Source organism: Podarcis muralis, chromosome 14 (genome assembly GCF_964188315.1).
Source record: "Podarcis muralis chromosome 14, rPodMur119.hap1.1, whole genome shotgun sequence".
Taxonomy (NCBI): Eukaryota; Metazoa; Chordata; class Lepidosauria; order Squamata; family Lacertidae; genus Podarcis; species Podarcis muralis.
In genome coordinates this window covers 31,333,986-31,356,885 of record NC_135668.1, presented here as the reverse complement: position 1 = coordinate 31,356,885, position 22,900 = coordinate 31,333,986, and the positions used below count along the sequence as shown (strand labels likewise).

The 22,900-nt window shown below is 47.1% G+C and overlaps 1 protein-coding gene across 2 annotated transcripts in view; it reads left to right on the top strand.

Moving 5' to 3' along the window:
• TNRC6A (trinucleotide repeat containing adaptor 6A) overlaps positions 1 to 22,900 on the top strand; it is a 38,935-nt gene that overhangs the window by 5,657 nt on the left and 10,378 nt on the right. The window contains exons 3-15 of one of the 2 annotated variants that reach the window (XM_028707024.2): positions 6,270 to 6,360; positions 6,851 to 6,872; positions 11,043 to 11,396; positions 12,499 to 15,129; positions 16,726 to 16,890; positions 17,210 to 17,391; positions 17,546 to 17,626; positions 17,863 to 17,914; positions 18,598 to 18,740; positions 19,812 to 19,961; positions 22,035 to 22,166; positions 22,536 to 22,664; positions 22,752 to 22,844. In XM_028707024.2, the coding sequence (XP_028562857.2) occupies positions 6,270 to 6,360; positions 6,851 to 6,872; positions 11,043 to 11,396; positions 12,499 to 15,129; positions 16,726 to 16,890; positions 17,210 to 17,391; positions 17,546 to 17,626; positions 17,863 to 17,914; positions 18,598 to 18,740; positions 19,812 to 19,961; positions 22,035 to 22,166; positions 22,536 to 22,664; positions 22,752 to 22,844 (4,225 nt within the window). The remainder of the gene's footprint in view (positions 1 to 6,269; positions 6,361 to 6,850; positions 6,873 to 11,042; positions 11,397 to 12,498; positions 15,130 to 16,725; positions 16,891 to 17,209; positions 17,392 to 17,545; positions 17,627 to 17,862; positions 17,915 to 18,597; positions 18,741 to 19,811; positions 19,962 to 22,034; positions 22,167 to 22,535; positions 22,665 to 22,751; positions 22,845 to 22,900) is intronic. The other variant, XM_077919168.1, reaches the window with a different exon arrangement.

Genomic DNA, 22,900 nt, shown 5'->3' with positions numbered 1-22,900 from the left:
GCTGTCGGCAGTAGCAGTAGCAGCCTGCAAGGCCTTGCAACGGTGACACAATGTTTTGCTGGTGAGTTATCACAATGTTGAAAACCAGATATTTCCTAGCCCTTACACACATTGAGATTTGCAATATATTGCCAGCTCAAATATTATGAAACAATTATTAGGATGTGAATTTCAAAGCGGTTTTGGGTGATATATCCCCCAGCTCTAGTCAGTTCTTGCCATTTGTTATGCCCTCTGAAGGCACATTGGCTTCAGAGAAAACTAATGATTTTCCTTCTTTATGAACTCCCTTGGCAAAATATGCTGTTAAGTTGGTGGCTCAACAATTGTGCTTGTGTACTCTGTTTGGGGCAAAAATACTGACTTGTTTGTTGAACCTTCAGGAAATTGTCCCCCCTCCCGTTAATTTAATAGATGTTTCTGCACCATCTAACTTGACATGGAAACCCCATTGGATATGCTTGTCTGACATAAACCCTCCACACTGTTTTCTTTCTTAAGATCATTTATACCCTACTTTTGACCCTTTTGAAATTGTAAATCACAGCAAATCACAGCAGGGATGTGGGCACACACAAATCCCAAACAGCTGTGAAACATAAAAAAAGAAGAAGAGCTGTTTTGACATTGACTTGAGCGTGCAAAATGAAGCAGACTTGTGGAACCTACTGCCCTCTGTGATCTGACGGTCTAGGAGCTGCTACTGAGAAGGCCTGATTTTACGTCTCAATCTTCCGCACGGTACAAGATGGCAGTACATATAATAGAGTCACTTCTAATGACTGAAATGCCTGGGGTAGGTTTACAGGACAGTGGAAACTTGGCCTGCAGCAGTTAGTGCAGAGATCTGTTGGGATTGCAATCCACAGCTGATTTATTTTGGGTTGCATCCAAAGTAGCTCTGAGTAACACATTCCGTCAGTGCAAGTGTTTCAGTTTGTGCATTGGGATGTCACTCGCCCCTGCAGAATCTTTCCTGGGGTTCCCCAAGACTCTTTAGTAGATTTGGAGAGGGTGCATGTGGGGAGAGAGGGAAAGTCCATCTGGGCAAGTGTACACCCTTGCACTGACTGGACTATTAGTTGTATACTGCCCCTTATTATTACATTTAGGTTCCAGCTCTCTTCCAGGGAGCTCAGGGTGGAGCTTATCATTCTCCCCCTCGCCACAACATCCCTGTGATGTAGATTAGGCTGAGCACTTGTGACTGACCCAAGGCCTCCCAGTGACCTTCATGGGTGTGCCTTGCTCTGCCAGGTCTTAGTCTGCTTATAGGACTGCTGCCCAAACAGTTGGTGTGCCATCCTTCTCATGAAATAATTTAAAATACCGTATTTTTCGCTCTATAAGATGCACCAGACCACAAGATGCACCTAGTTTTTGGAGGAGGAAAACAAGAAAAAAAAAAATTCTGAATCTCAGAAGCCAGAACAACAAGAGGGATCGCTAGGCAGTGAAAGCAGCAATCCCTCTTGCTGTTCTGGCTTCTGGGATAGCTGCACAGCCAGCATTCGCTCCATAAGACGCACACACATTTCCCCTTACTTTTTAGGAGGGGAAAAAGTGAGTCTTATAGAGCAAAAAATACGGTATATATTGTTTATTTACAGTATTTATAGCCCCACTCTTCGTGATAAAAACAGAAAAACAACATGCAGATATTTAAAAAATCATATAAACAGGACCAATAAACAACCAGACAATTCTGTTATAAGGTCAACAAGCAAAATAGCAACAACATGAATTAATATTTCCAATTTATTGACGTAGAGGCCTCAAGGTCAGCCGGGTTGCCAGGTGGCGATGTGTAGGTGGATTTGGTGGCCGCCCTATCTCCCTAGCAGCCAGCACAGGCAGTGTTCCGGAACCTTCAAGGTCTTGGCCTAAGTGGATGCTATAAATGACTTCCAAGTATTTGGAGGTTCACCATCGGAAGTTGTGATGAGTCAGAAGGGGCTGTGCAAACAGCTCCATTTAACCCCTTCCAGTGCTTGCATGCTGCTTGAGTCAAGAGCAACACTGCCAACCTCCTCCTGCCATTATTATTATTATTATTATTCAGATTATGGCTTACCCCACCTTCCAACTTGATTGCCATTGCTGCTTGACCATAACTTTTGCAGAGTTTCTAGCTTCCCTTCTTCTGGGTACCTTGATTTCCAGTGCAAGTCATACAGACCATAAGTCTCATATTCCGCTTCGCTTGCCCCCAAAGTAAGAGTGCTGTGAATGAGTTGGCTGTGTATGCATAGTTTGCTCAGCTCCATTGCTGATTTGCGGGAGTCCTTGAGCCAGAGGTGATTAATGTTTGCTTAAAGGTTTTGTCGTCTTGACCTCAAAGCTTTGAACTAATCATTAGTTGCATTTCTAAGATGAGTATTCCATAAATGCACCAAGCAAAAGGCACATAATTTGCGTGAGGCCAGCTGCCTTAAGGCCTGGAATCTAGCACAGGCGGATGTCTGTTTCAGCTCTTTGATTTGCCCTTTTGTTCTTAAACCGAATGTAACTGATTCTTGGGAAGGTTGGCTTCTGCTTGACACTTTGATGTTTGTGAATGAAATTGCCTGTTGAGCCTTTGTAAACAGACTGCCTGGGTGCTTAAACATATCGAAGGTAAAATGCGAGCTGAGAGGTGTCCAGGGGGAAAGTTTGTACAGCATTTTTGCATCTTATGTGTAATAAACTTGCAATATTTTGACCATATGCAGTCGAAGGCAAGCTGATTGAAATTGTACAGATTAAATCCGAGCAAGGCAGAGAGATGGGGATATGCCTGTAGTATATCTCACTTTCAGCAAAGCATTTGGCAGACACTTTGTGATAGCCTTCTTGATAAGACAGTAAAATCATGGGCTGGGCTTTTTGTTCCCTACCAAAAGCTACCCTCCTGTCTTTGATTTTCTTCTGTGATTCATTCTCTAGAGGTGCAAAGGACATGCTATTTTAAATACTTAACAAAAATTAAATACGGCTTGATTGTAAATAGAACCTCCAAGACAGGCATGTGCTTGTCCATCTCCATCCGTTTTTCAGGCAAGATCCCTAAGGGGAGACGGGAAAGCATCCTCACACAGCTGCTCTGAACAGTGGATCTCAATAGAAAAGGCCAACACTGCCTCTTGCTTAAACTCCACGGGCACAAAAGGTTCTCCTAAAGTAAGCATGTGCAAAGTCCATTTTGGGGGCCTAATTTGGCAGTATATGTCCCAGGGTAAAACCCTCAAAAAAAGGTCAGCTTCAATCCTTTAAAAAAAAGCTCAACAACTGTGGTCGGCCCTCACGCGTGTTCACATGTTTACTTCATCAAATCTTGCTCTCTATGAAAAAAGTGTGGGCACCCCTGCTCTAAAAGGTGTATGACCAATATTTAAATGATCAACACAAGACAGTTAAAGGCAGGTATATTAAATATAAATAAAATATAATTAAAATCAACTGTTCAGCTAAAAACATTTAAACACATGTGTGGATACATGCCTGAACAAAAATATTTTTAGCAGTGTGGAAAAGAGTACACGAAAGGCACTTTTTCTGATGGCACAGTGTTTCCTGAGTATTGATACTGGTTAAGTATCAAGTGAGAGGCAGTGTGGTGTAGTTTGAAAGCACGTCAAAGTAGATAAATAGGCGGCAAGGTAAATGGCATTTCTGTGAGCTGCTCTGGTTTAGTCCTGCTGGCCACATGACCTGGAAGCTGTACACCGGCTCCCTCGGCCAATAAAGCAAGTTGAGCGCCGCAACCCCAGAGTAGTCCGCGACTGGACCTAACGGTCAGGGGTCCCTTTACCTTAAGTATCAGGTGAGAGGCAGTGTGGTGTAGTGGTTAGAGTGCTGAACCAGGACCTAGGAGGCCAGGGTTTCAGTCACCATTCAGCTATGACACTCAGGAATTAAAGTTTTAGGATTGCTGTTCTGTTTTTGATCTTCTGCTCAGTGGACTGTGTGGTATAAAACCTATAAAGTATTGAATCTTTTGTGGCAGTTACAGTTGGTAGCATATTGTGCAGTTTTCAAAATTCCTAGACCTAGATCTCTTTCAGGTCTATCCTGAGTGTATGCATGCTCCTAGTTTATCTGAAGTTGGTAGAAGAAAAGATTGCTTGCTTAGTTTGTCTTGCATAGTACTGTGATAGACAGCACCTAATTACTTCCATATGAAGATTTATCAGGCTGCAGCACAAAAGGTGTGAATAGTGTGTGCGCATTCAGTTGTCTGGGCTTCTTTGAACTCTGGGTGTGAGCTGATCTCTGGGTGTGGTCTTGTGCAGATAACCTCATTATCTGTGGATTAAATCGCCTCCCTATCTGCTTATGCATGCTGCTTTATAACACCAATAGCCCCCTGGGTCCCCACAATTTGGAGTGTCAAGTCTCAAGAGGACTTGAATTGTAATGCAAGCATGATTTGCATACACACACACACACACACATATATATATATATATATCACATTGTGATTGCTTGGATCTATTGACTACTTGGGTAAATGCTACACATCTGTAAAAGGTTTTCAGTGGAGCATATTATGAGGGGGACAAACATGCTTGCTTTCGGCCTAATTTACTGTCCCTGTAATTGCCTTAAATTGAGACTTTGGGGTTGGTTGGTTGCAACAAGATGCGATAATTGAGGACATGTGGCACTTAAGTGGGTCAAAACGAGGCCAATAAAACTAGGAGTAGAATTCCATTACAGCTGGAAGGGCTTCATAAAGCAACAATTGTCAAGCTGTTTGCTTAGACCCATTGAGTCAGGCTAGCGCCATCTTGCGGAGTCTGCTGTGCCTTTTTGTTGATGCAGGGAGCAGACTGACTTGGCAGCAACTTGAATCCCCTCACAGTCCCCACCTTGCCCTACCGGGGACCAAGCTATACCTAGCATGCAATCATGTGACACCTTGCCCAATTCTAGCTAATTAGTGAAAAGCAGCCTCTGGAGGCTTGCAGTCTTCAGTGGAGCACAGAGTGGGGTGAAAAGGCTGCTTAACCCGTCTGGCTGCTTTCTACTTTAAATAACTCCTTCCCCAGCTATGTTCATGGAAGTAAGGGACTTAGCTCACTTAAGGGGAGAAAAGCAGCTGAAAGGATTAAGCAGCCAGCCCCCCCTGCCAATGCCCTGTGATTGCAGCTGCCTTTTGTCAATTAATGCAGGTGGAGTGTCCTGAGGGTGGGTCTGTTTCCTGCTCAGTGATTCACCTTTGTCTTCTTCAGCACAGTCCCATGTGGAAGGAATTGGTTTGGAAGAGAGCCTCCCATGGCAATTCAGAAAGTGATTTCCTGGCCTTGCCTGTTGTTGTTTGGCTTAATGACCCTCTCTACTTCAGCGCAATTTTCATATTTCCCCCTTACTTTTAAGCCAGTTATTGTTATAGTGTCATCTACGTATCTTACTGTTTTAAGATCTGTCCCATTCCTTTTTCTTGATCTGTTATGGCTTTTTCAGTTGCGTGCCTCTCTGAGTGGTACAAAATTTAGTACTGAATTAGTTATTTAATTAATTTGAACGGCAGGAGCTGTAAATACATAGACAAAGTTGTTTTGTGGTTTTGGCAATGTGATGCCTTTAGCTGGGCGAGCTGGTGTCTGCCTTCTCTTCCACACCCAACCTTGTATGCTTCTTGTGAGGGCAGAACTCAAAATATTTCACCGTCCTGCAGGCCTCTCTTACCTTTGCTATTTTCCCCCCAAACCCTGCGGCCTCTTTTTTTTGGTTGGGAGAAGTGGAGGGTTTGCTGTTTGTGCAGCTTAGTTGCCAGCACTTCCTTGGGCTCCCCTTCCTTGGTTTGGGAGCCTGTGAGGCACTCCAGACCTTCCTTGCCTCTGAAAACCCCTTCCTTTTCTGTAGGCAGCAGTTCCTTCTTTCCCTTGTTTCTAGTTTTGCCTTGGAGTAAGTGTAACAAATCAAATATTGGAGCATAGCAATTACCAGATTAAAAAATATATATTGCATGACTTGCACCTTGTGAAAAGCATTTCTAGTCCGAATTCAAACTGAATTAAAAAGTGCACGCCATAATTCTTTGCATGCTTGCAGAATTAAAAGGTATATCTAGGAAGAGACTGCTAGGATTATTAAAGTTGGAGTGACAGACATCTTAATGTTTTTCAGTATAGTAGGCAGAACTAGACTTTTAATTCCTAGCTAATTAGTGTGGGTTGTATCCAAGTAAGTTTTACCCACAGTAGAATAAATTGGGGTCCATGCCCCGCAGGGAAGACATTGGCTGTGTGTCTTTGGAGGTCTAATTTCAGCCCTGTCCTTCTCAGGGAATTGGTGCAAGAGGAGGAAGAACAGTTGATGGAAGAAAGGAAAAAGAGGAAAGACGACAAGAAGAAGAAAGAAGCTGCTCAGAAAAAGGTGAGTCAGAAACTAAGGCACTTAGTGGGTTGTGATGGCCACCAACTTTGGCAGCTTTGAAATGGGCTTAGACAGATGCATGGAGGAGGAGGAGACTCTTGATGGCTACTAGTCATGATGGAACAGAGGAGCATCTTATTGGCCACTGTGAGAAACAGGGTGCTTGATTGGATGGGAGCCCTTTGATCTGATCCAGCTTCAGGGCTCTTTTATGGGCCTAAAATGTATGTGTTTGTGAACCTCGCATCGCATGATTATCAGATGTTTTAGCCTTTAATGCTGGGAGTTCTTTGCAAACAGGGGGAGAAGCCTTCAACTTTAAAGGGGTCTGACTACAGTTTTATGGGGGGGGGGGAGACAACCTTGCTTCATATTTATGTTGAGAAAGATGCATATGCTGATAATGCCCTATAAGCTGCCAGTTTGTGCCCAGTGTTGGGAAAGCAAGTCTCTGATAATCATTAATTGGGTTGTTGTTGTTGTTTTTCAGGCCGCTGAACAAAAAAACAAAGGTGAGTTATGGTTATTGGTTTGGCGTAACTTTGATATGACTCCTCTTTGTCTGGTGAAGAGCCTTGAATGTGCCTTTGGTGGGCTGGAGATTCTTCCATGAGAAAGCCTACGACCTGGCTTTTTAGTGATGAGGCCTTTTCTATTTGAGACACCACCTTTTTTACTTTCCAGAGGGGCGCATAAAAGAATCCTCACACCTTTGAGCCTCTCCCAGCCCTTGTCATGTTGAACACTGAATCCCTATTCTGAAGGACAGGCTGGAAGAGATGAGCAAAGAGCTTTGAAATAGGAGAGGAGGAAAGTGCATGAATGAGAAATTCCTCCCACCACCCACCCTATGCCTTAACTCAGGCATCCCCAAACTCGGCCCTCCAGCTATTTTGGGACTACAATTCCCATCATCCTGACCACTGGTCCTGTTAGCTAGGGAAGATAGGAGTTGTAGTCCCAAAACATCTGGAGGGCTGAGTTTGGGGATGCCTGCCTTAACTCCTGTAATTCAAAGCCCTTTCCTAGTTGTTCGAGGATGGAGAGCAAAGTCCCCCTCCCCAGACCCAGTGGTCCTCCTTAGATACCAGATATTGCTGCACATTTTGAATGCCTCCATTCTGTCTAAAAGCAGGAAATTTGGAACAACATCCAAGATGTCTACCTGCTTGCACAACGGAAACCTGCTTGTGCAATGTAGCTTGTGGTTTCTTTGATTTCTCCCTCCTGCGCCCCCCTCAAATGCACTCACAAAATTGCTCTGGAGGGTCCCCAAAACTCCGGAGCAGATTTTTTGGGTGTGGTTGGAGCTTCAGGGGAGGAATGAAAGGAGAAGCCCCACTGCAAAGGCAAACACCCTCTCATGCTATGTTGGCTCTCACCTTTGGTTTTGGTTTTTTGGGGTTTTTAAAAAACTATCCTGTACGTAAATTTCTCTCGTTAGGAGATATTTCCAAGATAGTACTGCAGATTGCACAAATACATTTGCTCTGCAAATCTTTTGTTGAGCAGATTGATTTTTTTATGTCCCTTGATGTCTGGAGTCATCTAATGTTTTGTTTCAGATTGCATTAAGTGCAAAGCAGAGGAAAAGAGGGATTTGGGGGCAGTTATAAGACTTCAAAAAGGCTTCCTTTCTTTCAATTTAATTTTACTTTTCTCATGAGTGAAACTGGCTAAGAGTCCTTTTGGCATTATAAGGGTGCTCTGAGTAGTATCTTCCAAAATGCTAGGCATCTTAGATCGACTAGGAAACAAAAGCTTCAGTGCACTCTAAACTTAGTATACTTAAGAATGGTGCATTTTGAATAATAGGCTAATTTGCTTCACTTAAGGGTGTCAGACCAGCTTGTAGTACACACGTGCCCAGGGTGGATAAAAATTAATTAACTTTTTAAGAATGAAAGGTGCCTCTTTAATTTAGAAAAGCAATAATAGCCTGGTTTAAAAGAAAAATCTGATCCCATATAAGTCACAGTCTTTTTGGTGGAATTACTTTAATAAGTGTACATAGGATTCAGCTTTAGCCTGCAAGTAAGTGATCTTGCTTAGTCTACTTAGATGTGCACAGATGGGTAAACAAAAGACTATTGTTTTCAAGTGGTTATAATTTTGCAATGCAATGCTAATATGGGCAGTATTGCAACAAATTCTGGATTTTGCTTCTTGGCTTGTAATTAAGGTCCTGCTTAATTACAGACTGCAGTGCTTTAAATATTATAGTGCCTAGTCAGTATGGATTTTGTTCAGGAAGTATGTATACATTTCGAAATTGGAAACCTGATTGAAGACTGCAATCCACAGGCAGGCACAGGAATGCTTTTGAGTACCGATTGTTGGGAACCACAGGAGGGGAGAGTGCTCTAGCTCTCAAATCCTGCTTGCAGGTTTCCGACAGGCATCTGGTTGGCCACTGTGAGAACAGGATGCTGGACTAGATGGGCCCATTTGACCTGATCTAGTGGGCTCTTTATGTTCTTGGGGGATCTTGTACAGTCCCATAGCTAGATCTGTGGCACTCGCCCTACTTTCAGCAGACCCTCAATCGGCCTTTTGTCATCTTTAGGATTGCTCTGGTAATCACTTAAATTAGTCTTTCTTAAGGTTCAAATAAATCTACCCTACTGGAGCCTGGTGGCATGTTTCGTTTGTTCCAATTGTGATGGATGAATCAGAATTGTAGAGTTGGAAGGGACCCCAAGGATCTTCTAGTTCAGGGGTCGGCAACCTAAGGCCCATGGGCCACAAGCGGCCCACGGGGGGGTCATTTAACCAGACCCTGATGTTTAATTGGGATCTCCTTTCTTGTCATTTGAAGCCTTTGGTTCGAGTTGTGTGACAGCCCTTGAGATATTTGAAGATGGCTATCGTATCTCCTCTCAGTAAACATACCCAGCTCCTTCGACCCTTCCCCATAAGGCTTGATTTCCAGACCCTTGATAATCTTGGTTGCCCTCCTGTGTGCACATTCCAGCTTTTCAACATCTTCCTTAAATTAAAACTTTCTTTCCTATAAAGTAGTATAAAGTGCCCCTTTTCTTATTAAAACTAAAGTTGGTTTCCTTTCACATCAGAACTCCCAGAAAATCTTGCACACTCTTAACTGTGCTTTAGTGAGCCATTGCTGTTTTATCTGTAAAAGGGCAGGTATTTCCTGTCAGAAGTCCCCACCTTGACTCATTTCCTGTTCCTTCTCATGGCTCTAGGGGAGTCAACTGTAGCTATCCATCCTCCCCAGGGGCCTCCATTGGAACTTTTGCATTTTGCATGTCTCATCTTGGTGATATGAAATCCACATGTGCCCTTTAGCACCCCCAGACTGGCAGCTCAGTGAGGCACTCAAAAGGAAAGTATGTTGCTATGTTTGTAAGTGACAGTGAAAGCAGAGAGGTCTAAATGCAGCCTGCTTTGTGCCAGAAAAAGGAGTGAAACCAACACTTGCAGGGTGGTTCTTCAGCTAGTGAAACTGTTTCCTGTCTGCACTGAAGATGTTAAAGCAACTGTAATTTTGTTTTCATGCCTAAGTGAAGACTTGAGAGAAGAGTTCTACTCACTAACTAGCCCTGTAAAACTATACCCTTCCAGCAGTTAAGTGATGTTTATGCAGCACATTAGATGTGCTTCTTCTAATCTCTACTGTAGAGTTTTAAAAAAAATTAAAAACAGGTTTTAAAAAATTAAGACAAGGCTTATGCATCTTGAAAACATGTTCTTTGCTCATCTTCCCCGCTGTTAAGTTTTGAGGCAAATCAAGGGCTGCACAACTGCTTTAAAGTTTCTGTTTAGCGCTAAGAAATTTTCCAGGAAGAATTGGAAGTGAGAAATTGAATGGTTTTCTTATGAAAGTTAACTGAAGCCATCTTTGAGCATTCAAGTGTGTGAGCCTGGGTTGCATTGGAGACAAACAAGGCAATTAAAATCACTCATCTCTAGTAACTCATGGACATACATTGGTAATTGAACATGAGGCTCACCCCTCAAGCCTGCCTTTCCTCCATCCTTCTTGTTTGCTTTTTCTTTCTCCTTTCTGATTACCAACATTGAGTTCCTCCTGGTGCCTGTTTCTCCATGAGATTTGTCCCGGCCAAACTTGTCTTTTTCCCCAGAGATGCTCAAGCCAGCTGTTTATTCTGTTCCTGACCCCTCTGCCACTGGGGTGCTTCATCATTCCCATCATCCCAGCGGTTCCATTGCCACTGGGGAAGGGGAGGGTTTTCCAGCAAGAGCAGGAGCCACCTAGTCTGTCATGTATATAAAGCATACAGTCAAACCTCGAAACTCGAACATAATCCGTTCCGGAAGAGCATTCGACTTCAGAATTGTTCGGGTTCTGAGGCACGGCTTCCGATTGGTTGCAAGAGCTTCTTGCACTCAAGCGGAAGCCACGCCAGACGTTTGAGCTCTGAGTAACGTTTCGGGTTTTCGGCATTCAGGAGCCAAAACGTTCGAAAACAGAGCCGTTTGAGAATCGAGGTTTGACTGCATAGCTACCGCCTTTTTAAACCCCTTGTGTAAGTTCTATGTTTTAGAAGTCTTTTTGAGAACAAACAATTAGTGTGTTTTGTTGAATGAATATTTGTTGTTGTTTTTTAATGGTCTCCTAAAACAATTTACTAACATCTGCTCTTCCTCCCTCTTCTCTCCCCCTCCCCCGTCAAACATCTTGCTTTGGGCAAGTGCAGTGCCGGAACCTGCCAAGCCCAGTGTCAATCAGCTATTACCTGCCACCTCCACTGCCGGCACAACCACAGCAACCAGCAGTGTTGGTGGCAATAATAATGCCAAGAGGGCTTTGGTCAGCAGTCAGCAGCAGCAGTCGTCGTCCTTGCCTCGCTACCCACCTCGCGAAGTCCCTCCGCGGTTCCGGCACCAAGAGCAGAAGCAACTCTTGAAGCGAGGGCAGCCACTGCCGGGGATCGCTGCAACCCTGGGGGCGGCATCTAAACTGCTGAACGGCCAGTCCGAAGGGAGCCCAGTAACAAGCGAGCAACCTGCAGTCGGTGGCGAAGGGCAGAGCAGCAGCAAAAAGCAAGCAGGTGAGGAGGCGGCAAAGACCTCCCAATGAAAGGGACAAGTGCCTGTAAATTCTCTGGCTCATTTGGCAGGGGGGCTGCACACTTAGGAGGAAGGCCCAACCTAGCTCTTTTCCATGCTCCTTAAGACCCATTTCGCCTCCATTTCTAAATGTCACAACTCTGCAGAAACCGGATGTTCTTTTCCTGTGCTTCATGCCAAGACTGCAGCTGCAGAACCTGCCAAGGCACAACACATGGTCTCTCTGCCCTCAGCTGTGTCACCTGCCTTTCCACACTTGGGGGGAGTGGAGCTGGCAGGAGGAATAATACACTTGCTGGCGTCAGTTCTTCCTTCACACTTGTGACCAGAGGAGCGCTAGAGAGTTTCTCCACTTAAGAATATAGGACTGTTCTCAATGTAGTAGGAAGGTTGGTGCACCCATTGTGTGACTTAACATTTTGAAGAGGAGCATAATGGGGGCACATGCTTTCTATATGCCAGCAGTTTACTCTGAGTGATAAGAGGCTCGGTCCTAAGAAGTCTGCACGGACAGCAAGCTGTTGTAGGCACTTGTCAGATGATCAGAGTGACCAGAGAGGTGAATGAATCTGGAGCCCTGAGCAGGGATGAGTTGACCATTGCGAGACCACAGCAGACCAGAGAAGTCTGTAATAGTCTAAGCAAGAGAGCTCCAGAGCTTGGCCAGAGTTCTTAACAAGAGGGAGGGGCCAAGATGAGCTCCATAGCCAAGGCACTCTCCCACCATTCCACTAGCTGCACTTCAGCTACCAGTGGGATGTAGTGAGACACCCCTCCTGCAGATCTTAATGAGTGGGAAAAGGGGAGAGGCAAGTCATTTTAGGTATGAGGGCTCATTTCACATGTGGAATATATGGACATACCTGTGCCTGCCCTTTTGCTAAGAATATTGCAAGTACCTAAGCCATGTACTTTTGCAACATCTTGTGGTCCTTGTTTTCCAGAATTCTGGATAGTCTTCTTGCCTCTGTTTCTTTGCTCACTGTACTGAGTGTTCTTTTTTGCTGTACCATTTCCAATGATGATGACGATGTCTTCTTCTCCTCCTCCTCCTCTTCCTCCTCCTCCTCCTCCTCCTCCTAGATCTGAACCACAGCACACTAGGATCCCATTATGAGAACTCTCAGTGGGGAACAGTCTCTTCCAGTGGTGACTCCAGCACAAACTGGGATAAAGTTATTGTAGACGGCTCAGACAAGGAGGCATGGCCCTCAATCACCGGCAGTGACGTGGAGCTGGCTTCAGAATGTACGGACACTGACTCTGCTTCTGCCTCGAGTTCTGGGTCAGAGAGGAACCTCATCGCCATGGCTTCAAGGGGCCCGGGCAGTGAAGTGAATGGCCTGCGGAACGGCGGCGGCGGCCACTGTCCTCAGGCCAAGTTTGGCAACAGTAGCAACAGCAATAACGTGGGCAACGGGAGCGTTGGCAGGTCGTGGGGCGTGTCCCTCGGCTCCCTCGTGAGCTCCTGCTCGCCGATGCCCGCCGATGCTCCTAACGGCATGTCGGAAAGTAGCAACAATAGAATGAACACTTGGAGCGCGCTCAACTCATCCAATGGAGGATTAAATCCCAGCACTTTGAATTCCAACGGCCACCGCAGTGCCTGGCCTGTCTTGGAGAACAATGGGCATGCCCTGAAAGGGCCCGGAGGAAGCGGTAGCTGCAGCACAGGTTTAGGTCAGATAGCGAACAATCAGAGTATGAACTCGTCCAGCCTTGGCGGCTCCTGGGCCAGCCTCCAGGAAAACTGTGATCCCCAAGCGAATGGTACAAGGAAGGCTTCGCGGAGTGGGCAGCCTCAGAGCCTTAACCCCGAAGTGAATGGACCAAATAATAATAACACTACTAACTTTATGACCTCTAGTTTACCAAACCCTGCTGGTTCGATGCAGGTGACTGAACCGGCAAGTAGTAATACAGGGCCTGGGGCCTGGTGCGTGAGTGCCAAGAGCAGTCGGCCTCAGCCCCAGGCCTCCTCTCCAGTAATAAGCAGCACTTCCGTTTCTCACCTGAGCAATGGTGAAGCAAAAAATGGTGGAACTCCCAGTACTCTGTGGGGCACCTACAGCCCCGCTTACTCCGGAGACACCTGCTCAAACAGCCAAGCCAATAGCGACACTGTGAATGCAAACCTAATGCAGCCTGGGCTCAGCGGGACCAGCAGCACTAACTTTGAAATCAATGGGGAGAAAGGAGCAGGGGCGTGGGAGGCGGCAGGCGGGGGGGCCAGCACCCAGAATGTGGTGTGGGGGGGTGGGATTGGAATGGGCTCTGGAGGAGGAGGAGGAGGCAGCGGCCGGAGGGGTCCTGCCCAAAGCACCACCTTAGCCGACGGAGAGTGGAACAAACTTCCAAGCAACCCTCACGCCTCCAAGGGCGGCAGCGGGAACAGTAAGAAGTTTACAAACATGCGGAAATCTTCTGAGGAGGAGAGTGCCGCAGTCGACATCCAGAGTTTTGCAGCAATTCAGAATGTTGAGCAGAATGGCGGGTGGACGAAAAGCAGTATTGGGGATAGCGACGGCAGTACCGAGAGCCCCGAGGAAAGATCCGCCACGGAAGGGGCGAACCGCGAAAGGAGGAAAGCTGACCAGCACGCGTTGCTCCAGAGCATAGTGAACAGGACAGATCTGGACCCCCGGGTCCTTTCCAATTCCGGTTGGGGACAGACTCCGATCAAACAAAACACTGCCTGGGACACAGAGGTTTCTTCAAGAGGGGAGAAAAAGACTGACAATGGGACGGAGGCCTGGGGGGGCTGCGTGGCCCAAGCCTGCGGCTCAGGGGGCCTCACAGAGAGGTCCAGCCTGCATGGCAACAACGCTCCAGCCAGCCAGGGTTGGGGCGATCCAAAGTCTGCTACAAGGTGGGGGGACTCCAAAGTCTCCGGCACCCAGGGGGGGTGGGAAGAGGGCTCTGCTTCCACTGCACAGGCCAAGGGCAATCAATCATGGGGGAGCGTCAAAGAGGACAGGTGCTCATCATCGCAGTGGAGCGACCCAGACAAGCTCAAGCAGGGGTGGGGAGATGGGCAGAAGGCAAGCCCCGGGTGGGCGGCCCCAGCTGTCGACGGCTGGGGGGAGAACCTGAGAAGCAATCATTGGGGCGAGGTGAAGAAATCCAGTTCCGGCAGCAGTGACAGCGACAAGTCGACCTCTGGCTGGAAAGAGCCGGGCAAGTCTGGCGCTGCGCACTGGGGGGGAGGCGGTGGCAACAACAACGCCAAGCCAACGAGCTGCACGGGATGGGAAGAGTCTGCCAAGCCAAGCCAAAGCCAGGGATGGGGAGAATCTCCTAAGCCAAGCCGCTCCCAGAGCTGGGGGGGAGAGGCACCCTCCAAGCGCCCTCCTTCCCCAGACTGGAGCAAGCAACAAGAGGTGGGCTGCTGGGGGGCACCGTCTGCGGCAAGCAAGCCGCCGGCCGCAGGATGGCTGGGAGGACCAATGCCGTCTGCAGCCAAGGAAGAGGAGCCCACCGGGTGGGAGGAGCCATCCCCCGAGTCCATTCGCCGCAAAATGGAGATTGACGATGGAACTTCTGCTTGGGGCGACCCGAGCAAGTACAACTACAAGAATGTGAATATGTGGAACAAGAACACTCTGAACAGTGGCAGCGGCTGTTCAGACCAGCAGGCACAGGGACTGCAGCAAGGGCTTCCTTCAAGCGCCGTGAGCAGCATGGAGACTGGTGGCGGCAGTGGCAGCGGCTCTGGTAAGGCTCCATTTTCCGTGATCTGCCCAACTGAGGCAACCCTCAGGCACTACTGGGGGGGGGGGAGGCTACGGGAATGTCTATTGAAAAGCATTGTTGCTTGTTTCGCTCCAAAAAGCTAGTGGGAAGTCAAGAATACAGTGGTGCCTCGCAAGACGAAATTAATTCGTTCCGCCAGTTTTTTCTTCTTGCGAGTTTTTCGTCTTGCGAAGCACGGTTTCCCATAGGAATGCATTGAAAATCAATTAATGCGTTCCTAGGGAAACCGCTTGCCAGGCTGGCGGTGCGGAGAAGGGCTTTTCTCCCCACCGCAAGCCTTCAGGACAGGTACGGGAACAGAGGGGAAGGCGCGCAGCGCTTTCCCTCTGTTCCCGGGGCTTGCATGGGAGGAGGGTTTTTACTCCCCACTGCCAACATTCAGAACAGCATTCTGAATGTTGGCGGTGGGAAGGAAAACCCTCCTCCCACCCCAAGTCTTCAGGAAAGCCATCCGAAGCCGGGCGGCGGGAGAAGGTGTCCCCGCCCCGCCGCCCGGCTTCGGAGCTTCGTTCCGATGCCGGGCGGCGGGAGGAGGTCCGAGGACAGTGGGGAAGACGCGCTGCGCTTCCCCGCTGTCCCGGAGATTTCCCTATGGGCTTTCATCTTGCGAAGCAAGCCCATAGGGAAATTCGTTTTGCGAAGCGCCTCCAAAACGGAAAACCCTTTCGTCTAGCGGGTTTTCCGTCTTGCGAGGCGTTCGTCTTGCGGGGTACCACTGTATACCAAGGCTTCCAGGTGTGGTTTGTCTGGAGAGAAACAAACCATCTTCCCATGTTCAGGTATCACAAGTCAGGCTCCGGCTCATTTCCTAGTGGAGCAACAGGAGCAGGGCAGAAGCAGAGCAAGCACTGTATTCGCTGCATTGCACAAGCATGCTGGTCATTTGTGTTTAACCATTGTTTGTTTTTAAGCTATGGTGTAAAGTTGGGTGCAAACCATGGTTTATAAAATTGTGTAGAGAAGTAGCCAGAAAATCATTCAGTGGTACATCTTAGCCTTGTCAAATCAATGAAAACTCACGGTTGTTGAAAGGTCCTGGGAGATTTGCAGAAGGCTGACTGATTTTGGTGTTTTGCCTTTCAAACAATACAAAGATACCACCACCACCCTTCAGCTGCCTTCTAGTCAATTCCTACTTATATTTTGTTTTAATTGCAAGGAGCAAAATAAGAATTTATATCCTTTCCTGTGAGTATTTTGGGGGGATGAACAAGTGCCACACATAGCATTTTTCTTGCTTATTGATCAACAGGCATTAATCATTAACACAGCAAATGGGGCAACCCAGTCAGATGGGCAGGGTATAAATATTATTATTATTATTATTATTATTATTATTATTATTATTATTATTAGATCATCTTCTTTGAAGATCAGTTTGCGTTGGTGGTAGGATAATGTGAGCTTTCCATTTGGTTATAGAACAGCTTTCCTCACAATGGAACTGAAATTATTACTAAAAACGTCAGTAAATTTTCTTTAAACAATCCAAAAGTTAGCCTAGCCATGTGTTGCCTGGCTTTGGGACCAGCTAATAACGTGAACCTCTTTTGAAAGGTTGGGGAGAGCCTCTTCCTGCTCCTGTTACTGTAGACAATGGCACATCAGCTTGGGGCAAGCCTGTTGATGCTGGTACGAGCTGGGGAGAATCGGTCGGTGATGCTATGAGTGCCAGTAGCTGGGGGAACACATCTGCTGGGCAGCAGCCTTCTCATAAACCTGGTACGTGCTTTTCTAGGTGGGCTGGAAGTGGGGAACTGCACTAAGGAAGTTGCTAGCTGTCGAGGTCTGGGGGGGGGGGTGCGGGGAACCAAGGGTGTGTTTGTTTGGAGAGCTGAATTAAGAAGGGAGGCCCTACGACTTGGGTCTGGGAGATCTGCGTTCAGATCCCTCCTTCGTCATTGGCTGCTGTTAGTTTGACTCTTGTTCTTTGTAAAATAACAGCTCCCCAGGTGATAGTGCTGCATAGCGGCTATAGTGAGGGCGGGGCGGGGGGGCATGTTGTATCTGATGAGTAAAGAGTGATGATTTTTTTTATCAGGACCTAAGTCTATGCAAGTTCCAGATGGCTGGTGTGGGGGCGACATGCCTTTGCCAGGAAGCCATCAGTCGAACTGGGAGGAAGAGGACGACGTTGAGATTGGGATGTGGAACAGCAACTCTGCCCAAGATGCCAACGCCTCTCTACACTGGCCACCATACCCTAAAAAGATGCCTTCTAAGGTAACCGAGTTTAGCTGCAGAGCAAGACAGAGAGAAGCTCCCTCTACCTCTTAAACTACCTGAAGCCTGTGCCCCATTAAAGTCCTATGTAGGTGTTGATCAGTAGCCATATATCTAATAATGAAGATTCCATGCTGTTTGTGTTTGGTTGTAGGGAACAATGAAAAATGGAAACAAGCAAGACGAAACGTGGATCAATCCATTTGTGAAACAGTTTGTGAATCTCGGCTTCCATGTAAGTCCTGAAGTGGGGTGTGCGTGGCAGGGCAGAGACTCATCCCATGGCAATTCATTCTTTTTCCAGCCCCGCTTAATATTACCTGCTTTTTTCACGTTTTGTTAAGATGCATTCTGTAATCTTCTGCCTGCTTGCCTGCCTTCCCTCCCTCATGAAAAACAGAAGGGGTAGCCTGGAGTATACCAGTAAGCAGAGGCTGACTGTAATTAAGCTCCTCTTGGTTATTCCTTTAGAGAGAGTCACCAGAAGAAATGATGCAGAGCAATAAGATGGATGTATCTGGAGGTAAGTGCAGGTGTGGGGTTGTGGTGGGATGAATGAAAGGTGACTCAAGATAGAAGGGGGGTGCAGTGATAAAGCGCTGGCTTGGCATGCAGAAGGCTCCAGGTTCAATCCCCAATGGCAGCATCTTCTGGTAGGGCTGGGAAGGACTAGCCTCTACCAGTCCATTTAGATGGGCCAGTGATCTGTCTCAGTATAAAGACAACTTCCTAGGTTCCTATTTATTTGTGGTCTTTTAAAAATGGTGTTCATTTCTAGTCCAAATGGCTCAGGCCTTGTTAAAAAATCAGCAATCCCAGTTATAACTTGCGCCTAAAGTTGAGCATATTGTTGTCAAAAAAAGACTCGGTTTCACCTGCGTTGTCTTCGCAGGAATTTCCTGTGCAAGGTTTGGACTGCTATTTTCATCCTGGCTGGGGCTGATGGGAGTTGCAGTCCGAAACAGCTGAAGGGTGTCAGGTTGGGGAAGGTTGCTTTAGGACAGGGGCGCCCAAACTTTTTTCAAAGAGGGCCAGATTTGATGAAGTGAACATGCATGATCGACCAGCAGGTCAGACTTTGGACATGCCTGCTTTAGGAGAACTTCTTGTGCCCGTGGAGTTTAAGCAAGAGGCAGTGTTAGTCTTTTCTGTCGAGATCCACTGTTCAGAGCAGCTGTGTGAAGATGCTTTCCCATCTCCCCTTAGGGATCTTGCCTGACAAACGGATGGAGATGGACAAGCACAGCCTGAATGCTGGAGAGTACAGCCGGGTGATAGGAAAAGGCCCAGGCGCCCGTCCTCAGATTTCCAAAGAGTCTTCCGTGGATCGAAATCCTTACTTTGATAAGGTGAGAGAGCCTGTCTCCTCCCAAGGGACAGTAAAAAAACAATTGCTTCTGTACGCAATAAAATGATTGCTCCTGTATTTAAAAAAATTGCTGTGTTACTGAAGAGTTGCATTGTGCTCCTCCATGTCTACTCCGAAGTAAGTCCTTCTTAATTCAGTGGGGCTTTCTCCCAGATAAATAGGATTCGGATTGCAGCTGTAGTGTGCTTCTGCTTAACCCTTAATTTTAATTCTAGGCTGCCCATCTCCAGATGAGTGAGTGGGAGACTGACTCTGGTGCCTCTAGAACCCAGAGCAGGGGAAGATTCTGAGGGACGCTGATGTGTTTTCACTGAAAATAGTTTGCAGGGGTGGGGGACTAAGTTCAGTGCATCAAATGAAAGCCCAGCACCCTCCACCAGGAGCATCTAATGCTGTTGCTTTTGCTATGAGTCATAGGCCCTTAAGAGAGGCGTCTGCACTCCTCTTTTCTCAATCAGGGTGGGCATCTCAGGAAAGCGTTTTCACTGCTCTTGTGCTTAATGTTTAGTTTAGTGAATTGCTTTGAGTTCACCTTCCTCCAACAATGTGACTGATAAATATTATTATTAGATATTCCACAAACTCATCCTTTTGGCTCAGGATTGCTGCTAGCACAACAGGACTCCCCCCCTGCTCTGTGTCTGCCAAATGGGCTTGGGAGGGATGGGGAAAGCCCTACAATAGATTTGGGGGGGGGGTGTTGCATTGCACTAGCAGCCATCCTTTCACTAATGGGATCCTGACTTCATGCAACGCTGAATACAACCCACTATTATTTTATCAATAATTTTAAAGTTTTTTATTTTTGGTAAGCTGCTTAGAGGTTTTCTTACAAATCAAACAGTATATAAAATAAAAGAGTATCTGCCATCTGCTTAGAGAACCATCTGGCTCTGGACTGCAGTGGCACTAACCTCCTCTCTCCTGTTTTCTGACTTTTTCTCCCCACCCCGTTGATGCTGGACTTGTCTGCCTCTTCCTGTCCGTCTATCCGTCCTGCTGCTTGGCTTGCTGTCCAACCCTTGCTCCTTCAACTTGTCTGCCCAACCAGGATGGCCTTGTTGTAGCAGACGATTCCCAGAACATGCAGTTTATGTCCAATCAGAACGTGAAGTTTCCCCCTTCAAACAGTGCACTACCTAACCAGGCCCTTGGCTCCCTAACAGGGCTGGGTATGCAAAACTTGAATTCTGTTAGACAGGTAAGGCTGTGAGCATCCTCTTTACATGATGTTTCAACAAAGCCATTGGGTACTTCCTCAGATTTTAGCATGCTGTCTCATCCCCCTTGATTTACAGACATTTAGAGAAGATGAATGGCAGCTTAAACCTTTTGGTCCTCTTCCACTTAGTGCACACATGGTTTTAAAAAACCTGCAACCCTCTAGATAGTGTTTCCCAAACTTAGAATAATCATGTGCCCCTTTTTGCAAGTTTAGTCTTACCGGCAAACCCCTTCTGGGGCAAAGTTAATTTGTGGGTATTTTTCATAATAATATTTCATCTCGACTAGAGCAAATTCTTTTGTGTACCATTAGAAACCCTTTCGCTTACCACACTTTGGGAAACACTGCTCTAGATACGTATTTCTCGTAGCCTCTCCAGATGAAATATCTTTCAGGCAGGAGAATCTTCTGTCATCCTCTAGATCAGGTTTCCCAGATTCGTCCTTGGTGCCATACAAGGTGTGGGGGGGCTGCTGTTGTGCTTGCTGGCTTCCCTCCCCCAGGGTTCAGTCATCTGCACGGCATTGTAAAAACAGCCACGGTCGGAGAGCACCTTCCTTCCTTTTCATTTGCCTCATTACACCGTCTCCTCTTTATATGTGCCTGTTACTCTCCCCTGCTTCTCATTCGTAGTTTCTTTTTAACTTCTCAACCCTCCAACCGCTGTCCGCGTATTTGCAATAGCATATGGAGAACTGAAGGCAGCACAGAATCATAGATTCATAGGTACCCCAAGGGTCATCTAGTCCAACTCCCTACAGTGCAGGAACCAGACCCTTAGGTGGACAGGGCTTGTGTTTACAGCCCCATCTGAGGGCAGTGTGTGCCTATTTTTGCAAGCACAGGCTTAGCCTTTGTGTTCTGCTTGTTGTTGGCATGTTCACTTTAGTCAAGAAAGGGTGGTAGGGGCGAGAAGAGAAGCAGTTGTGCCACTGCAGTATGTCTTGGGGGCTCCCTTCTTCCCTCAGGGCATCCCCCTCATTAACCAAGGATCCTGTTTCTGGTGAAGGACTTAGTGGGTTTCCAGTGTCTCCTTCGGTGGCAGATAGATATATCATACTGACTGGAGCTCCATTGTGGTGCTGTAGCTTGAACTATAGGTTTAAGACAGTGTTTCCTAAACTCGGGTCTCCAGCTGTTTTCAAACTACAATTCCCATCATCTCTGACCACTGGTCTTGCCAGCTAGGAATGATTGGATTTGTAGTCCAAAAAAATAACAACTGGAGACCCAAGTTTGGGAAACACTGGTCTTAATACATGGAAAAGCCTGATTCATATTTCCCCTGAGCTTTGAAAGATCACTAGCTGGCTTAGGCAAATCCCAATCCCTTCACTTGAACCTACATCCCACTTCCATCATGAGGACAGTGCGTATGTGCCCACACACCTAGGCAGTGCTTTTTTTCTGGGGACGCAGCAGTACACATACCCTTAAACATTTTGTGAATCTAAGATTGGCCTCATTGAGGGGCAGTACTTCAATATGAGTAGGAACATGAGAGTACCCCTAACCTTTTTTTTAGAAAAAAAAGCACTGCACTAGGCATACTTCCCTCAGCTCCTTGCAGGAGTGCTAGGATGCAGGCATTCTTTTTTGCTTCCAGGGTCTACTAAGAGTCAAGGATATAAGAATGTCAAAAGAGCTCTGCAGCAGGTGGAGCCTCACAGTGGCCAACCAGATGCCCCAGTGGGAGGAAGCCCACAAAGTAGCTCTCTCTGTAGAATTCAGAGGGAGATGGAAACTCAGTCTTACTGTCTGGTTTCAGGGTGATGCTTGTTTGCTTCAACGTACATCTCAGCTCCAAGCTCACCTTCTTAGAAATGCCACCTTCCTACCAAAACAGCACTAGGCTGAAGGTTGTCCCTTTCCCTACATGTGCTGAATGCAGCGCTTAAGGGCAATGCAAGAAGCAGCTTCAGTAGCCGCCAGACCATAATTTCTGTCACTCCTGACCTAAGCTGCCACTTTATGATTATGTACCCCTGCTCCTGTCTTTGGAGAGGGTGGGAACAGCTGCTCAGCCCTCTTTTTACGTTCTCTCTGCAGAATGGCAACCCCAGTATGTTTGGAAATCTAGCAGCACAGCCCCGGAGTATGCAGCCGTCTCCAGCACAGCCTCTTAACTCATCTCAGCCTAATCCACGTGCTCAAGTGCCTCCTCCATTGCTCTCCCCTCAGGTGAGGCTTGTGAAAGAGAAGTTGGGTGGATGGGTGTGCTAGTTTTGTAAAGATATTCCTCTCTTCAAAAATGATGGCTGCCAGGCTTGGTCCCAATAGCACCTGCCCTGGTAAAAGCAAACACAAGTCACATTCTCCACCTCCCACCTCCCCTCTTCTCCCTTCCACATCCCATTATGAGACCTCCCCCCCCCCCCCAAGTTTTTAAAGAGCTAAGTAAAGGGCCTCCAAGTCAAGCAAGGCTGCCAGGATCTGCTGGGGCAGCTCTTCATGCTTGTGGTGAGAAGGTGTTGGTTGCGTGTCTCCCTCCCTCTATCCTAACTAACTTCCAACCTTCATGTCATTGTCATGCTTTTCTCCACTTTGTAGGTTCCAGTATCCTTGCTGAAGTATGCACCAAACAACGGGGGCCTGAATCCACTCTTCGGCCCGCAACAGGTAGCCATGTTGAACCAACTCTCCCAGCTCAACCAGCTTTCACAGATCTCCCAATTACAAGTAAGTGAGACACTTCCTCCCCCAACTTTGCTTAGAAAGTGCTCATCTTCCCTGACTCTGCCCTGACTTCTTCCTGACTTTTTGCAGCGATTGCTGGCCCAGCAGAGGAAAGTGCCGAGCCAGAGAAACATGTCCTCTGCTGGGGGTGGCGGCCGCCAGGAGCAACAGCAGCAACAGCAGGTAGGGTTTGCGGAACCTTTTTGTTTTCTCTTCCATTTTTAATATTGGTTCTGCCT